This window comes from Mirounga angustirostris, unplaced genomic scaffold (genome assembly GCF_029215605.1).
Source record: "Mirounga angustirostris isolate CCGP_5_RB_7025 unplaced genomic scaffold, mMirAng1.0.hap1 SCAF_5, whole genome shotgun sequence".
NCBI classification, from domain to species: Eukaryota; Metazoa; Chordata; class Mammalia; order Carnivora; family Phocidae; genus Mirounga; species Mirounga angustirostris.
In genome coordinates, this window is record NW_026991713.1 from 27,318,089 (window position 1) to 27,331,531 (window position 13,443).

At 42.7% G+C, this 13,443-nt stretch overlaps 1 protein-coding gene across 4 annotated transcripts in view; it reads left to right on the forward strand.

Annotated features, from left to right (window-relative positions):
* Positions 1-6,340: 6,340 nt before the first annotated feature.
* EEA1 (early endosome antigen 1) overlaps positions 6,341-13,443 on the forward strand; it is a 128,034-nt gene continuing 120,931 nt past the window's right edge. For all 4 annotated transcript variants that reach the window (XM_045872863.3, XM_064590796.1, XM_064590798.1 and 1 more), the window contains exon 1: positions 6,341-6,617. In XM_045872863.3, the coding sequence (XP_045728819.1) occupies positions 6,594-6,617 (24 nt within the window). In that variant the 5' untranslated portion in view covers positions 6,341-6,593. The remainder of the gene's footprint in view (positions 6,618-13,443) is intronic.

The window sequence follows — 13,443 nt, forward strand, 5'->3', positions numbered from 1 at the left end:
CATTGTATATATATATATACAGTGAAATATGATATATATATATATATATATATATCACATCTTCTTTATCCATTCATCTGTCGATGGACATCTGGGCTCTTTCCATAGTTTGGCTATTGTGGACATTGCTGCTATAAACATTGGGGTGCAGGTGCCCCTTTGGATCACTACATTTGTATCTTTGGGGAAATACCCAGTAGTGCAATTGCTGGGTCATAGGGTAGCTTTATTTTCAACTTTTTGAGGAACTTCCATACTGTTTTCCAGAGCGGCTGCACCAGCTTGCATTCCCACCAACAGTGTAGGAGGTTTTCCCTTTCTTTGCATCCTCACCAACATCTGTCATTTCCTGATTTGTTAATTTTAGCCATTCTGACTGGTGTGAGGTGGAATCTCATTGTGGTTTTGATTTGTATTTCCCTGGTGCCAAGGGATGTTGAGCACTTTTTCATGTCTCTGTTGGCCATTTGTGTCTTCTTTGGAGAAATGTCTGTTCATGTCTTCTACCCATTTCTTGATTGGATTATTTGTTCTTTGGGTGTGGAGTTTGATAAGTTCTTTATAGATTTTGGATATTAGCTCTTTATCTGAGATGTCATTTGCAAGTATCTTCTCCCATTCTGTTGGTTGTCTTTGATTTTGTCGACTGTTTCCTTTGCTGTGCAAAAGCTTTTTATCTTTATGAAGTCCCAAGAGTTCATTTTTGCCTTTGTTTCCTTTGCCTTTGGAGATGTGTCTAGCAAGAAGTTGCTGTGGCTGAGGTCACAGAGCTTGCTGCCTGTGTTCTCCTCTAGGATTTTGATAGATTCATGTCTCACATTTAGGTCTTTCATCCATTTTGAGTCTATTTTTGTGTGTGGTGTAAGGAAATGGTCCAGTTTCATTCTTCTGCATGTGGCCGTCCAATTTTCCCAACACCAGTTTTTGAAGAGACTCTTTTTTCCATTGGATATTCTTTCCTGCTTTGTCGAAGATTAGTTGACCATAGAATTGAGGGTCCATTTCTGGGTTTTCTATTCTGTTCCATTGATCTATGTGTCTGTTTTTTGTGCCAGTACCATACTGTCTTTTTTTTTTTTTTTTAAAGATTTTATTCATTTATTTGACAGAGAGAGACACAGCGAGAGAGGGAACACAAGCAGGGGGAGTGGGAGAGGGAGAAGCAGGCTCCCCGCAGAGCAGGGAGCCCGATGCAGGACTTGATCCCAGGACCCTGGGATCATGACCTGAGCTGAAGGCAGTCGCTTAACCAACTGAGCCACCCAGGCGCTCAGTACCATACTATCTTGATGATACGGCTTTGTAATAGAGTTTAATGTCTGGAATTATGATGCCACCAGTTTTGGTTTTCTTTTTCAACATTCCTGTGGCTATTTGGAGTCTTTTCTGGTTCCGTACAAATTTTAGGATGATTTCTTCCATTTCTTTGAAAAAAGTTGATGGTAATTTTTAAAAAATATTTTATTTATTCATTTATTTGAAAGAAAAAGAGAGAGAGAGAAACAGCATGAGAGGGGAGAGGGTCAGAGGGAGAAGCAGGCTCCCTGCTGAGCTGGAAGCCCGATGTGGGACTCGGTCCCAGGACCCTGGGATCATGACCTGAGCCGAAGGCAGTCGCTTAACCAACTGAGCCACCCAGGCGCCCCAAAAGTTGATGGTATTTTGATAGGAATTGCATTAAATGTGTAGATTGCTCTAGGTAGCATAGACATTTTCACAATATTTTTTCTTCCAATCCATGAGCGTGGAATGTTTTTCCATTTCTTTGTGTCTTCCTCAATTTCTTTCATGAGTAGTCTGTAGTTTTTTGAGTACAGATCCTTTGCCTCTTTGGTTGGGTTTATTCCTAGGTATTTTATGGTTTTGGGTGCAATTGTAAATGGGATCGACTCCTTAAGGGAATAATATTTCCTAAATACGAACTAGTTGGCACAAAGGCAGGAATGACCTTAGTGCAACTGAGGAATAAAAGTTCATTGAGGCTGAGACATAGTAAACCAACGGGAGAGTGTTATAAATGGAAAGCAGAGAAGTGGGCAGGGCCAGATCAACAAGGTGTGTGAGCCAGGATAAAGTATTTGGATTTTATTGTGATTGTGATGGGAAGCTTCAATTAAGGAGGACAGTGATATTATTTGATTTACATTTTTAAAAGTTGTTCTTTGCTGCTGTATAGTTTATGGATTATAGGGAAGCCAAAGTAGAAATAGGGAGACCAACTGGGAAACTCTTAATGGTGGTCTGGACAGGAGATGAAGGTACTATGGACCAGGGGGATAATGGAAAGAAGTGGCAGATTTAGGATATGCTTTGGGGGAAGACCTATCAGGATTTTCTGGTGGATTGGCTGGAAGAAGGGGAAGTGATAAGATAAAGAGAGAAATCAAAGATAACTCCAAGATTTTTGGTTTAATCCTACTAAGTTCCTGGTGGTAGTATATACTGAGACAGGAAAACTGGCAGAGAAGCAATTTTGAAAATAAAAATGAAACAGCTTTGTTTGGGCCATGTTAAGTTAGAGATGCTCATTAGATCTCCAAGGAGAACTATGTAGATGGTTTGTTGTGCAGGTCTGGAAATCTGGGGAGAGGTCAATGCAGATGATACAGGCTTGGGGGTCTTGGGCAGACAGTTGAGATTTAAAGCCAGGAGACTGGTTGAGATCACCTCTAGGCTGTGGGGGACAGATAAAAAGAGGGACCCTAGAACAAAGCAGGGGCACTCTAACATTAAGTTATGCAGTAGAAAAGTCAAAGGGGTCTGAGAAGGAATGATCATTGAGGAGAAAAGCCAGGAAGTGTATTGTCAAGGAAGCCAAGAGAATAAAATAATTTGAGGAGAGAATGGTCAACTGTTCTCAATGTAAACAAGAGTCAAATAAAGTCAAAGCAATAAAGTTGTTCGTGAATTAAGCAACAAGTGGGTCATTAACATTAACCTGAGCAGTCTCATTGGAGTAGGTGAGGAGGCTTTTTTTTTTTTTTTGAGAAGGAGGCTTGATTGCTTGATTGGAGTGGCCTAAGAAGAAAAGGCAAGGCAAGACAGTGAAAGCACCCCAGATGTAGAAGCCATTTTGGACAAAGAAAGAGCAGAGAAGAGAAAGCAGACCAGGCAAGGGAAACAGGGTTGCTGCAGGCAGTGGGGAGTGCCTCTCTGAGCGCTGCGCTATTAGGGTGAGGTGAGCGCGGTAGCCCCCGCTGCACGTGTGGGCCTCTAGCGCCCTTCCCCTGCTCCGGTGTGGCACACGGTGGGTGCTTCGGGTTCTGCCACATGAAAACAATGGACAAAGAAGAGAAAGGGGAAGAAGTTAAGCATATTCATAAGATGGGGAGCTATAAAGTTGGATCATGGACTTTAAGTTAGATTTTGATGGAAATGAGGATCTAGAAATGATTGACAGTAAGAAGGTGAGAGGAGCCAATGGGCTGGAGATCTTGATGGAGTAAAAGAATTAATGGAATATGAATGTAAGAGAGCTGAATAGACAGGGATTAGTGGCCAGGCAGGGTAAGCAGAGCAGTTATGTGTGGGAGCTGCTAAATTAGAGACATTATTATGTCTCACCCATTGCTTATTTACTTTTGAGCAATTAAGCTCTCTAGGGTCTTATCCCAGTCATATCATAAGCTGCAGGGGAGCATGCAAGCCTTTGAATAACCCATCTAGCTGAACAGATTGAGAGTGTCTTACATGATTAGGCAAAAAATTCCACAGGAGAACTCCAATGTAGAAGGCTTTAGCATGTGACATTAATAAGCAGCTTTAAACTAAATTAACTTTTGAATAAAAAAAAGGAACAAATATCACTTTAAATGGGAAAAAAGAAAACCTGTTTCCTTTCTCTATTTACAACACACCTTTTTTTAGGATTTTTTTTTCATTTTTAAGTAATCTCTACATCCAACGTGGGGCTCAACCCACAACCCCAAGATGAAGAGTCACCTGCTTTACTGACTGAGCTGGCAGGTGCCCCTACGTATAACATTTCTAACACCTAATGTGTGGGGTTTTATTTTATACCAAGCGATTTGCCAATTCTCTGGACTCCAATTGGGTGTCCTACAATTAAATTCAATTCTGATACTAACTACCTGGAGTTAGTGCAGACCCTCCAAGTTCAGGGCTCAGTCCTACAGGATTGCCCCCCACCCCCCAACTTCAGACACCAGTCACAAGTTCCAGGTTGTCACCTTTGCTTTGGACCAACTGGCTATAGTTCCCACAACACCCTCCTCAGGTTTGATAATTCGCTGTAACAGCTCACAGAACTTAGGGAAACACTTTACTTACCATGACTGGTTTGTTATAAAAGATGCAACTCAGGAGCAGCCAAGTGGAAGGGATGCATAGGGCAAGATATGGGGGAAGGGGAACAGGATCTTCCCTGTTCTCTTCTGGCACATCATCCTTCTAGTATCTTGATGTGTTCACTGACCTGGAAGCTCTCCAAATCTCATAGTTTAGGTTTTTTATGGAGGTTCTATTACATAGCCAGGATTGATGAAATCAGTGACCATTAGTGATTAACTGTTCCAGCCTTTCTTCCCTCGTGGAGGTGGGGGGATGGTCAGCCTGAAAATTGCAACTTTCTAATCATGCCATGATCTTTCTGGAGATTAGACTCCATTCTAAAACTATCTAGTGACCCCCAACCAGTTGCCTCATTAGCATACAGACACTCTTATCCCTGTGGCTGTTCCAAGGGTCTTAGAAGCTTTGGCGTCAGGAATCAGGGTCAAAGATTAAATATTAGAACAAAAGATGCTCCTAGCACCCTTTCAGTCAGGAAATTACAAGGGTCTTAGGAACTCTGTGTCAGGACCTTGGTACAGAGACCAATATTATATTTATTATGCCACATAGTTTTATCACCCTACGTTGGTCAAAGTATTTCCCATGTTGTCTGAAAATAAAGCACCTGTGTCTGGAAAGATGGAAAGTGTGTGCTTTGCTATGTTTGTCTGGAAATATTTAAATGCATCGTTATCAATAGTGATTAATAATGTATTAGTTGTAGGTACTACTATTTTGCTGCACTATGGACACACACACAAAAAACAGAACATGTCTAGAATAGAAACATATTACACCATATAATACTTTATGAAACATTTTACATTAACTCATTTGAAAATATTTGCTGCACCTTTTCAAACGATATGGAAGAAAGCACTCCATTCATGCTTGGGTAGCTCTCCCAGCAAGGTCAATTGCATTATTCCGTTTCTTTCCTTATTTAAACAATATTAAAGTTTTCTCTCTTCCTCCCAGGGTAAAACGCCTGAACCTCAAAACCTGTGAATGCTAGCAGAAGGGTGGGACTTCCCAGCTGTGACTTTTTTTTTTTTTTTTTTTAAGATTTATTTATTTTAGAGAGAGGGAGAGTAGCTCACACCACCCGGAGATCACAGACCTAAGCCGGAGATCCAGAGTCCCACGCTTAACTGACTGAGTCACCCAGGCGCCCCCAGAGCTGTGATTTTTGAGTTTAAATAATGACGTGGTGCCTGGAAGTCAATTTGAAGTCCACGTCCTGTTTATCTGTGACCTTATTATTATTTTTTTTTATGAAACAGACGCATTAATGTTGATTCACTTTTTATGACTATTATCAGAATAGGACTTAATATTCCTTAGGGGAATGGGCCACGCAAGGGCTTTAGAAAGAGAAAGTGTAACATGTTAGCGACATCAGTCAATTAAATATTGATGCTATGGTCCCAAAAGGACAACCCTAAACTTCTCTTGCCAACTCAAATTCCAGTTTCTTCCCTATTCTTTCTTCTGATTCTTTACTTTCTCTTTGGCTGAAATTAGAAGCAAGGGAGCAAAGAAACCGACGGTTGAACAAAGAGGAGGGAAGCCCAACAGGTTAATCGTGGCTGCGATTCTATCCTTTGCTTTCACCCAGGGTCTAAGCGCTCCCAGCAGAAATGAGGATCCCGTCCAGGCTAGGTCAAGACCAGGGTCATGGTGACAAATTTTACAAAGCAGCCTGAGCTGCTGCCTCAGGTACCCACCCCCCGAACCCCTCCTCCCGCCGAGGTCAGGGACATCCCCAGGCCTGGACCTGGTCTCCCCACCCGCCTCCCCGGCGGGCTCGCGGCCGGCGCGCGGGCACGGCCTCTGACGGAGCGCGGGCGTGCGCTCGGCCGCCGCGGCGTCCCCTTGCCCGCCGGAAGGAGCGGCGGCGCCAGCGTCCTGCCGCCTGTCCGTCACGCAGCCGCCCACGCCGCCGCCGCTTCCGATTGGTCGCAGTTCCGGGCCAGGCCCCTTGAGGCCCCGCCCCTCGCGGATGGACAGACCGGGAGGGCGTGGCGGCGGCGGGCGGGTCCGCCCAGCTGTCAGTTACGGGGGCGGCCCGGCCGGCGGGCGGGCGCTCGCAGGCTACCTCGTCGCTTGCTGGCGCGCGCTGCCTCTCACCGCCTGTGGGGAAGTCGGGGCCGCCCGAGCGGCTCCCGCCACCGTCTAGCCCCGACCTCCTCCCCCGTCCCTTCCCGACTCCGTCTCCCCCGCTCGCGCTCCCCGGAGTAGTGAGTGGTCCCGCGTAGGGTCCGGAGAGTCACCGCGGCGGCCCGGGTGGTGTTTAAACCATGTTTAGGAGGATTTTGCAGAGGGTAAGAGAGTGAAACCGTCTTTCCGGCAGCACGTGAGCCGGAGAGCCCGAGCCGGGGCTGCGGGCGCCGCCGCCGCGCTGAGGAGCCGAGGCGGCGGCCCGGGTGCCGCTCCTTGGCGCGGGCTCCTTCCTTCTGTAGGCCCCGCAGCCCGGGAGGTGGTTAGGCCTCGGCCGTCCGGCCCGGGGGCGGGCCGCGGGGGCAGGGAGGGCGGGTGGGGCAGGCAGGCCGGAGCCCGCGCGGGCGCCGAGTCCCCGGGCGGCCCCGCGCGCCCAGGCCCGGCGTCGTGCTCCCGCGCGGGGCTGTCAGTGAGAGGGGCGGCGGGGCGGGAGGGTGTGGTGCCGGCGCGTTCCTTCCAGCTCCGGGAATGGCAGTGCGAATGGAGAGTTGGTGCCTCCAGCCGGGTGGAGAGCGCCCCGCGGGAGATTGCGGGAGGCTTGCTCAGCCTCTCCCCCTCCCCGCCCACCGCGCCCCCCAACTTTGCTCGCACCTGCCACATTCGGCTGCGGTTTTGCAGGGTAATGTGGTGAAACCCGGCCTAGCTCAGGCCCAACCGTGGTACCGACACTTACTGGCAAAATCAGCTGAGAAGGAAGATATTACTCACTGTTGGAAACTTTTCCCCCCCCAATTAAAAATGCGTTTCGCCCTTTCAGCCCAGTACCTTTTCTGAGCTCTCCAAGAATAAATTCGCAGGAAGCTTCATCCAGTGACAGACACTTAACTCCTTCACTTTCTGCCAGTGCTCTTATCCCTATTCGATAGCTGGAAAAACCTTAAGATATAAAGACAAGAGCATTGGAAAGCTGTATGTGTATTGTTTAGAAATCAGTCCCTAGGATAATAGAGTATCATTTCCTACAAGAGTTGCTGTACTCAAGTTTTTGTTTTGGGTAGCCTTTTATTTTTAAACTGATAGGGTGCAACAAAATGTAAATGATTGCAAAGTTGGGCCAAACTCAGTTGGTTACTGAGGGAGTAGAATAACCAGTTCAAAGGACAAAAGAAATGAGTGAATTTGTAGTATTCAGTCAAGGAATGTGCCAAAGACAGTTGAGTCATCCACTGTATAGAAAGGGAGTGTTCTTGGATCCTGCGTAGCTTTGTGAAATGTTCAAGTCATGTGAAACTTGGTCATATATCAGGGGGAGAAATAGGTAACTTTTGTGTCTACCACCCTGTATTGACATCTGATGATTTTTTGCAGTGGTTTTTTAAAATCTCGATGAGCTGATGATTTTGGCAATAGCAAGGGCATGCCCTTTACTCTTGCCGTCAGTTCCTGTGTTCAACAGTAAAGACATCTGTGCATGATTTACTTGTTGTACTTGGAGATTTTTCTTCTGTCGGACCTGGAGGAACTGATTACCTCATGCCTCAGACTGTCTTTCTCTCATAGTTCCACATCTGAAAATTAGTTTGCCTATGGTTTGCTTTAAAGTTTATGAATAAAATGAAGTGTTTACTGACTTAAGCGTAGCTTCTGGTAGGGGTGCCTGGCTGGCTCAGTCCCGGGAGCATGCGACTCTTGACCTTGGGGTCATGAGTTCAATCCTCATGTTGGGTGTAGAGATTATTTAAAAAAACAAAACAACAACAAAAAAACTTTGAAAAAAAGAATAGCTTCTGGTAGTTATAGATTAATTTTCAGAAATACGGGATGCTTTCCAATACTCTTGGTTTAATGTTGTTAAGCATTACCATTGTATAAGGATCATTTTTATATAAAGACCATGTGTTGGTGCATACACAACTGTTACAGAAGTTTCTATTGAAATTGCAAAATTGAAATTCTGATTATTGCTGAGATGTGATGTGGGATCATCACATGTGAATAAGTCACTTGACAACTGACTTTCTTAACCAAGGTACTATTGACGTGTGTGACTGGATAATTCTTTGTTGTTGGTGGGGGGGCTGTTCTTTTGCATTCTAAGATGTTCAGCAGCATCCCTCTGGCTTCTACTCACTTCATGCCAGTACACCCTCTCCCCCATCCCTTTCCTCTTTTGTGACAACCAAAATTATCTTCATGCTTTACCATATGTTTCCTAAGGACAAAATTGCCCCTGATTGAGAACCACTGTGTTAAATGTGTATACTCTTTTAATAGGAAAATTTGAATTGTTTCTCACAGTTACTTTTATACCCCTGTATATTTATAGTGAGTGTCAGGAAACACCAAACTTATGCAAGGGACTGGGAAACAGTTAAGAAGGTATGGGTCCTGCCTTTAAAACTCACAGCCAGGTAGGGGAAGTGGACATCTAAAAGTGATTACAATGCTCTGTAATAGAAGAATGAAGAGTGCCCTGAGTGCTACTCTGTGTGAGGGTGTTGGGACCATCAGGACAAGCTTCTGGGAGGAGGTCATATTCTCAGCTCCAAAGAAGGAAGAGCATGTCAGGCAGAGGGAGCAGCAAATGCCAAGGCATGAAGTCATGAAAGGGGCAGGTAATAGGAGGAGGAGTGTGAACAATTAAGTTTAGGAAGTGAAATGATGTGCAGGGATTAGTGGGAGATGAAGCTGCATGGGTAGCTACAGACTAGATCCCTAGAGGATCTAGAGTCCTTTCAGAGGAGTTCAGCATTTATCTTGCAGATGGGTCAGTGTTAAATCTCAGCATGTAATAGGGGCATTTTGATAAAAGCCTTAAAGAAATCTGGTGATTTGTATTACTAGTTTAGAACCTACCATATACATTTTATTAAGTCCACAGGTGGTATTTACTAGCAAGTATAACTAGAATCTTTACATTATGTAACGTGACAACCATTTTATTTTGCCCCACACTGATAATCTTGTTTCTCAGCAGAGGTAATAAAATACAAGATTAAGATGAAAGTTGCTAATTTAGAGATTCATTTGAAATGGTCTCCATGCTTTGAAATTATATTGCATTCTTTTAACGTTCTGTTTTTAGATGACCTTTTCCTTTTAACTGTTGTTATTTTCTTCTGAATAGTGTCCTTTAAAAAAGCATTTTTGAAAGAAGATAGAGACAATGTGCTTACAATCAATTGTAACTCAGAGTGTTTGAATATCACCAGTAAGGTCCCAAGGGTACTTCACAGAAAATTTGTTTCTGGTTTTTCTCCTCCTCTTCCTTCTTCTTTTTTTTTCCATTAGCTTATTAAAAGTTGTCTTTTTGAGGCTTGAAAGGGTCTGAATTAGAAAAGAAAAATTTTAAGGTAGTTCCAGTATGTATGTGTTAACTATTTTGCTTAATGGTCCTTTGAAGAGAACTATGAATTTGAAGTGCTTGATGACCATGGTGCACCCGGCTGGCTCATCCTGGAGCATGTGACTCTTGATCTCAGGGTTTTAGGTTCCAGCCCCACATTGGATGTGGAGATTACTTAAAAATAAAATCTTTAAAAGAAAGAAAAAATAAAGTGCTTGATGACCATGTTGCACCCGGCTGGCTCATCCTGGAGCATGTGACTCTTGATCTCAGGGTTTTAGGTTCCAGCCCCACATTGGATGTGGAGATTACTTAAAAATAAAATCTTTAAAAGAAAGAAAAAATAAAGTGCTTGATGACCAGACAGAATAAATGATCAGTATTTAGTACTTTAGGCAGTTTGTAAACTTTATTGCTATTTCTTTCTTAAGAAATTTACTCTTAGTGTATTAGATTTCCTTTCACTGGTATATATCAATAACATTGCCAAAGAAAACAATGGATTTAATTATTATAGAATTGTAGAAATAAAAGGCTTTTTTTTTATGGTCAGCAGGTCTGATTTTAAAAACGAGGAAGTAAAAACAGATTAACTGATATCTAAGGCAACACAGTTAGTAGATGTCAAAACTGAGACAAGAGCCAAATTTTCCCAGCACAATCCATTTCCCTTTTTCTGGCACCTTGTTACCCTTTCCTCCACTACTCAAATTGATAATGGTTAGCACTGTGCTAATCACTGTGGAAGATAGGGGGAAAATACGAGACCTAACTTCTTCCTCAAGGATATGATTAAGTGCCAAAGAAAATGATATAGACAATGAAGGCTGTAGTAATACAGGGGAGGAAAGATCGGAACCAGCCTGTGTGAGCGGGGAGTCTTGGAGAAAATGAGCATGAGACAGGGTTTTGAAGAATGTGTGTGTTTAGGAGAGGTCTTAGAGAGGAAGGTTTCTTTTTAGGAAGGAGGAACAGTATAAGCAAGACACAGAAATGGGAATAAGTTCATTCTTCCTGCCCTCCCTTTTTCCTTTGCATATAGCCTTTTAATAAACAGATATTTATAACACTTGCTTTGTGCTAGAAACTGGGGATACAGCAGTGAATAGGATACAATCCTTACCCTCAAGTAGCTTAAACCAAGTGACTTTTAGAGATAAGAGATATGTTTAGAGCAGAAAGAAATTGAGAAAGACATTTGCAAAGATAATGTGGCACCCCATTGTGGAGATTCTTGATTGTCTAGCTCAGCCCTGTTCAGTGCAAATGTGAGTTACATACATAATTTAAAGTCTCTCTCTCTCAAATAAATAATCTTTAAAAACGACAACAAAAAAGGGGCGCATGGGTGGCTCAGTCTGTTAAGCATCCAACTCTTGGTTTCTGCTCAGGTCATGATCTCAGGTTCTTGGGATCAAGCCCTACTTTGGGCTCTGTACTCAGCGGGAAGTCTGCTTGGGATTCTCTCTCTCCCTCTCCCTCTGCCCCTACCCTCGCTCGTGAACTCTCTCTCTTAAGTAAATAAATAAATCTTAAAAAAAAAATAAAGTTTCTAGTAGCCACATTTAAAGTAAAAAGTGAAATTAATTTTTAAAATATATTTCTTTTGACCCAATATATCTAAAATATTCAACATGTAATCAGTATAAAAATTATTATTCAGATATCTTACATTCCTTTTTTTTTTTTTTTGACTAAGTCTTTGAAGTCTGGTGTGTATTTTGCATGAGCAGCATGTCTCAATTTGGACTAACCATATTTCAACTACTCTACAGCCCCATGTCAATAATGGCTATTGTATTGGATGGTGCAGGTCTAGTTGAGTTCATATATAACTTTTAACTTTTTATTTGGAACTAGTTTCAAACTTATAAAAAGTTGCAAGAATAAAATAATACAAGGGACACTTTCTTTTCTCTTACTCTGTCATTTTTTTTTTTTTCTGATTGATTTGAAGATCAGTTATGGTCTTTTACATCTGAATACTTCAATGAAGAATAGTATATTCATTTACATAACCACAGTATAGTGGTTAAATTAATTAATTTATATTGGTTCACTTGCTATCTATAATTCCAGTTTTGCCAGTTGATCTGGTAATGTCCTTTGTAGCATTTCCCCTTCACCAGTTTAGGGTCTAGTTACGATTAGATATTATATTTAGTTGTTATATTGGTATAGCCTCTTTTCATCACAACATGTCTTTGTATTTTTGAAGAGTACAGATCCTCTCCAGCTTTTTTTCACCTATACTATTCTTCATATTATTTTTACCTGGTATTTTCTTGTGATTAGATTGAAATTATGCATTCTGGGCCAGAGTGTTGCCTAGAAGATGTGTCCTTCTCAGGTTATCACATCTGGAGGCCCATGATGTCTTTCTGTCCTTCGTAGGTGCTGTTAGTTTTGATTATCTTGTCAAAGGTTAAGGTGTAGTCCAACTTTTTGACTGTATAATATTTTTTCTTCTTTTTGCAGTAAATAGACATCTGCTTATAAGATCATGCAAATATCTTGCTCCTTATAAAAAATTTCCCCTAAATTTAGCATTCATTGTTCATTCTTGCTTCATCTAGTCTTCACCGTAGTGACTGCAAAATGATTTTCCCACTCCAGCATTCCCTTCTTTTTTTTTAATTTTTATTATTTATTTATTTATTCATTTGAGACACAAAGATACAGAGAGAGAGAGCATGAGCAGGGGGAGAGGCACAGGGAGAGGGAGAAGCAGGCTCCCTGCTCAGCCAGGAGCCCAATTTGGGGCTTGATTCCAGGACCCTGGGATCATGATCTGAGCTGAAGGCAGACGCTTAACCATCTGAGCCACCCAGGTGCCCCAGCATTCCCTTCTTCTTTACCAGTTGGTCATTGGCTTTCCTGTTCTTCCTTCCCGCTCTCCATCCATCTCTCCTCCTCCTCAGCTTCCTTTTTTTTGCTTTCCTGTTGTTATGGACTCATAATTTCAGTTTTTAAAAATGGTTTATAACTCATCACTGTACTTAATTATTTTGGTGGTCAAACTGTGTCAGATTTGAACAGTGAGAGCCCCTTTCGTGTGGCCCCTATGTTGTTTTGTCATGGTTCTATAATTTTTTTTTCTTTTTTTTTAGCTCTTCCTTACTTTCTGGCATAACAATGTATTCTAAGTTCATCCATTACTCTCTCCCAGCCCTGAAATTGGCCATTTCTCTGAGGAGCCCTATTTCTTTTAGTGGGGAATGGGATTAGAAACCCAGGTCTGGGGTGGCTTTCCTTCTCATTTATTTCAGCAGACAAATTTGACATTTTGAACTTTATTCTTTAGGCATTAGGAAATCATAAGATTTTATTTTTTTTCAATAATTTTTTTAAGGATTTTTATTTATTTATCGAGAGAGAGAGAATGATAGAGAGAGAGCATGAGAGCGAGGAGGGTCAGAGGGAGAAGCAGGCTCCCTGCTGAGCAGGGAGCCTGATGAGGGACTCGATCCCGGGACTCCAGGATCATGACCTGAGCCGAAGGCATTCGCTTAACCAACTGAGCCACCCAGGCGCCCCAGGAAATCATAAGATTTTATTAAGCAGTGAAATATATTTGGTATGTAGGAGAGGCAGAATTTCTCTTTACCTTCTTTGGTGTCTGGCTAGGCCTTACTTGGAATTAA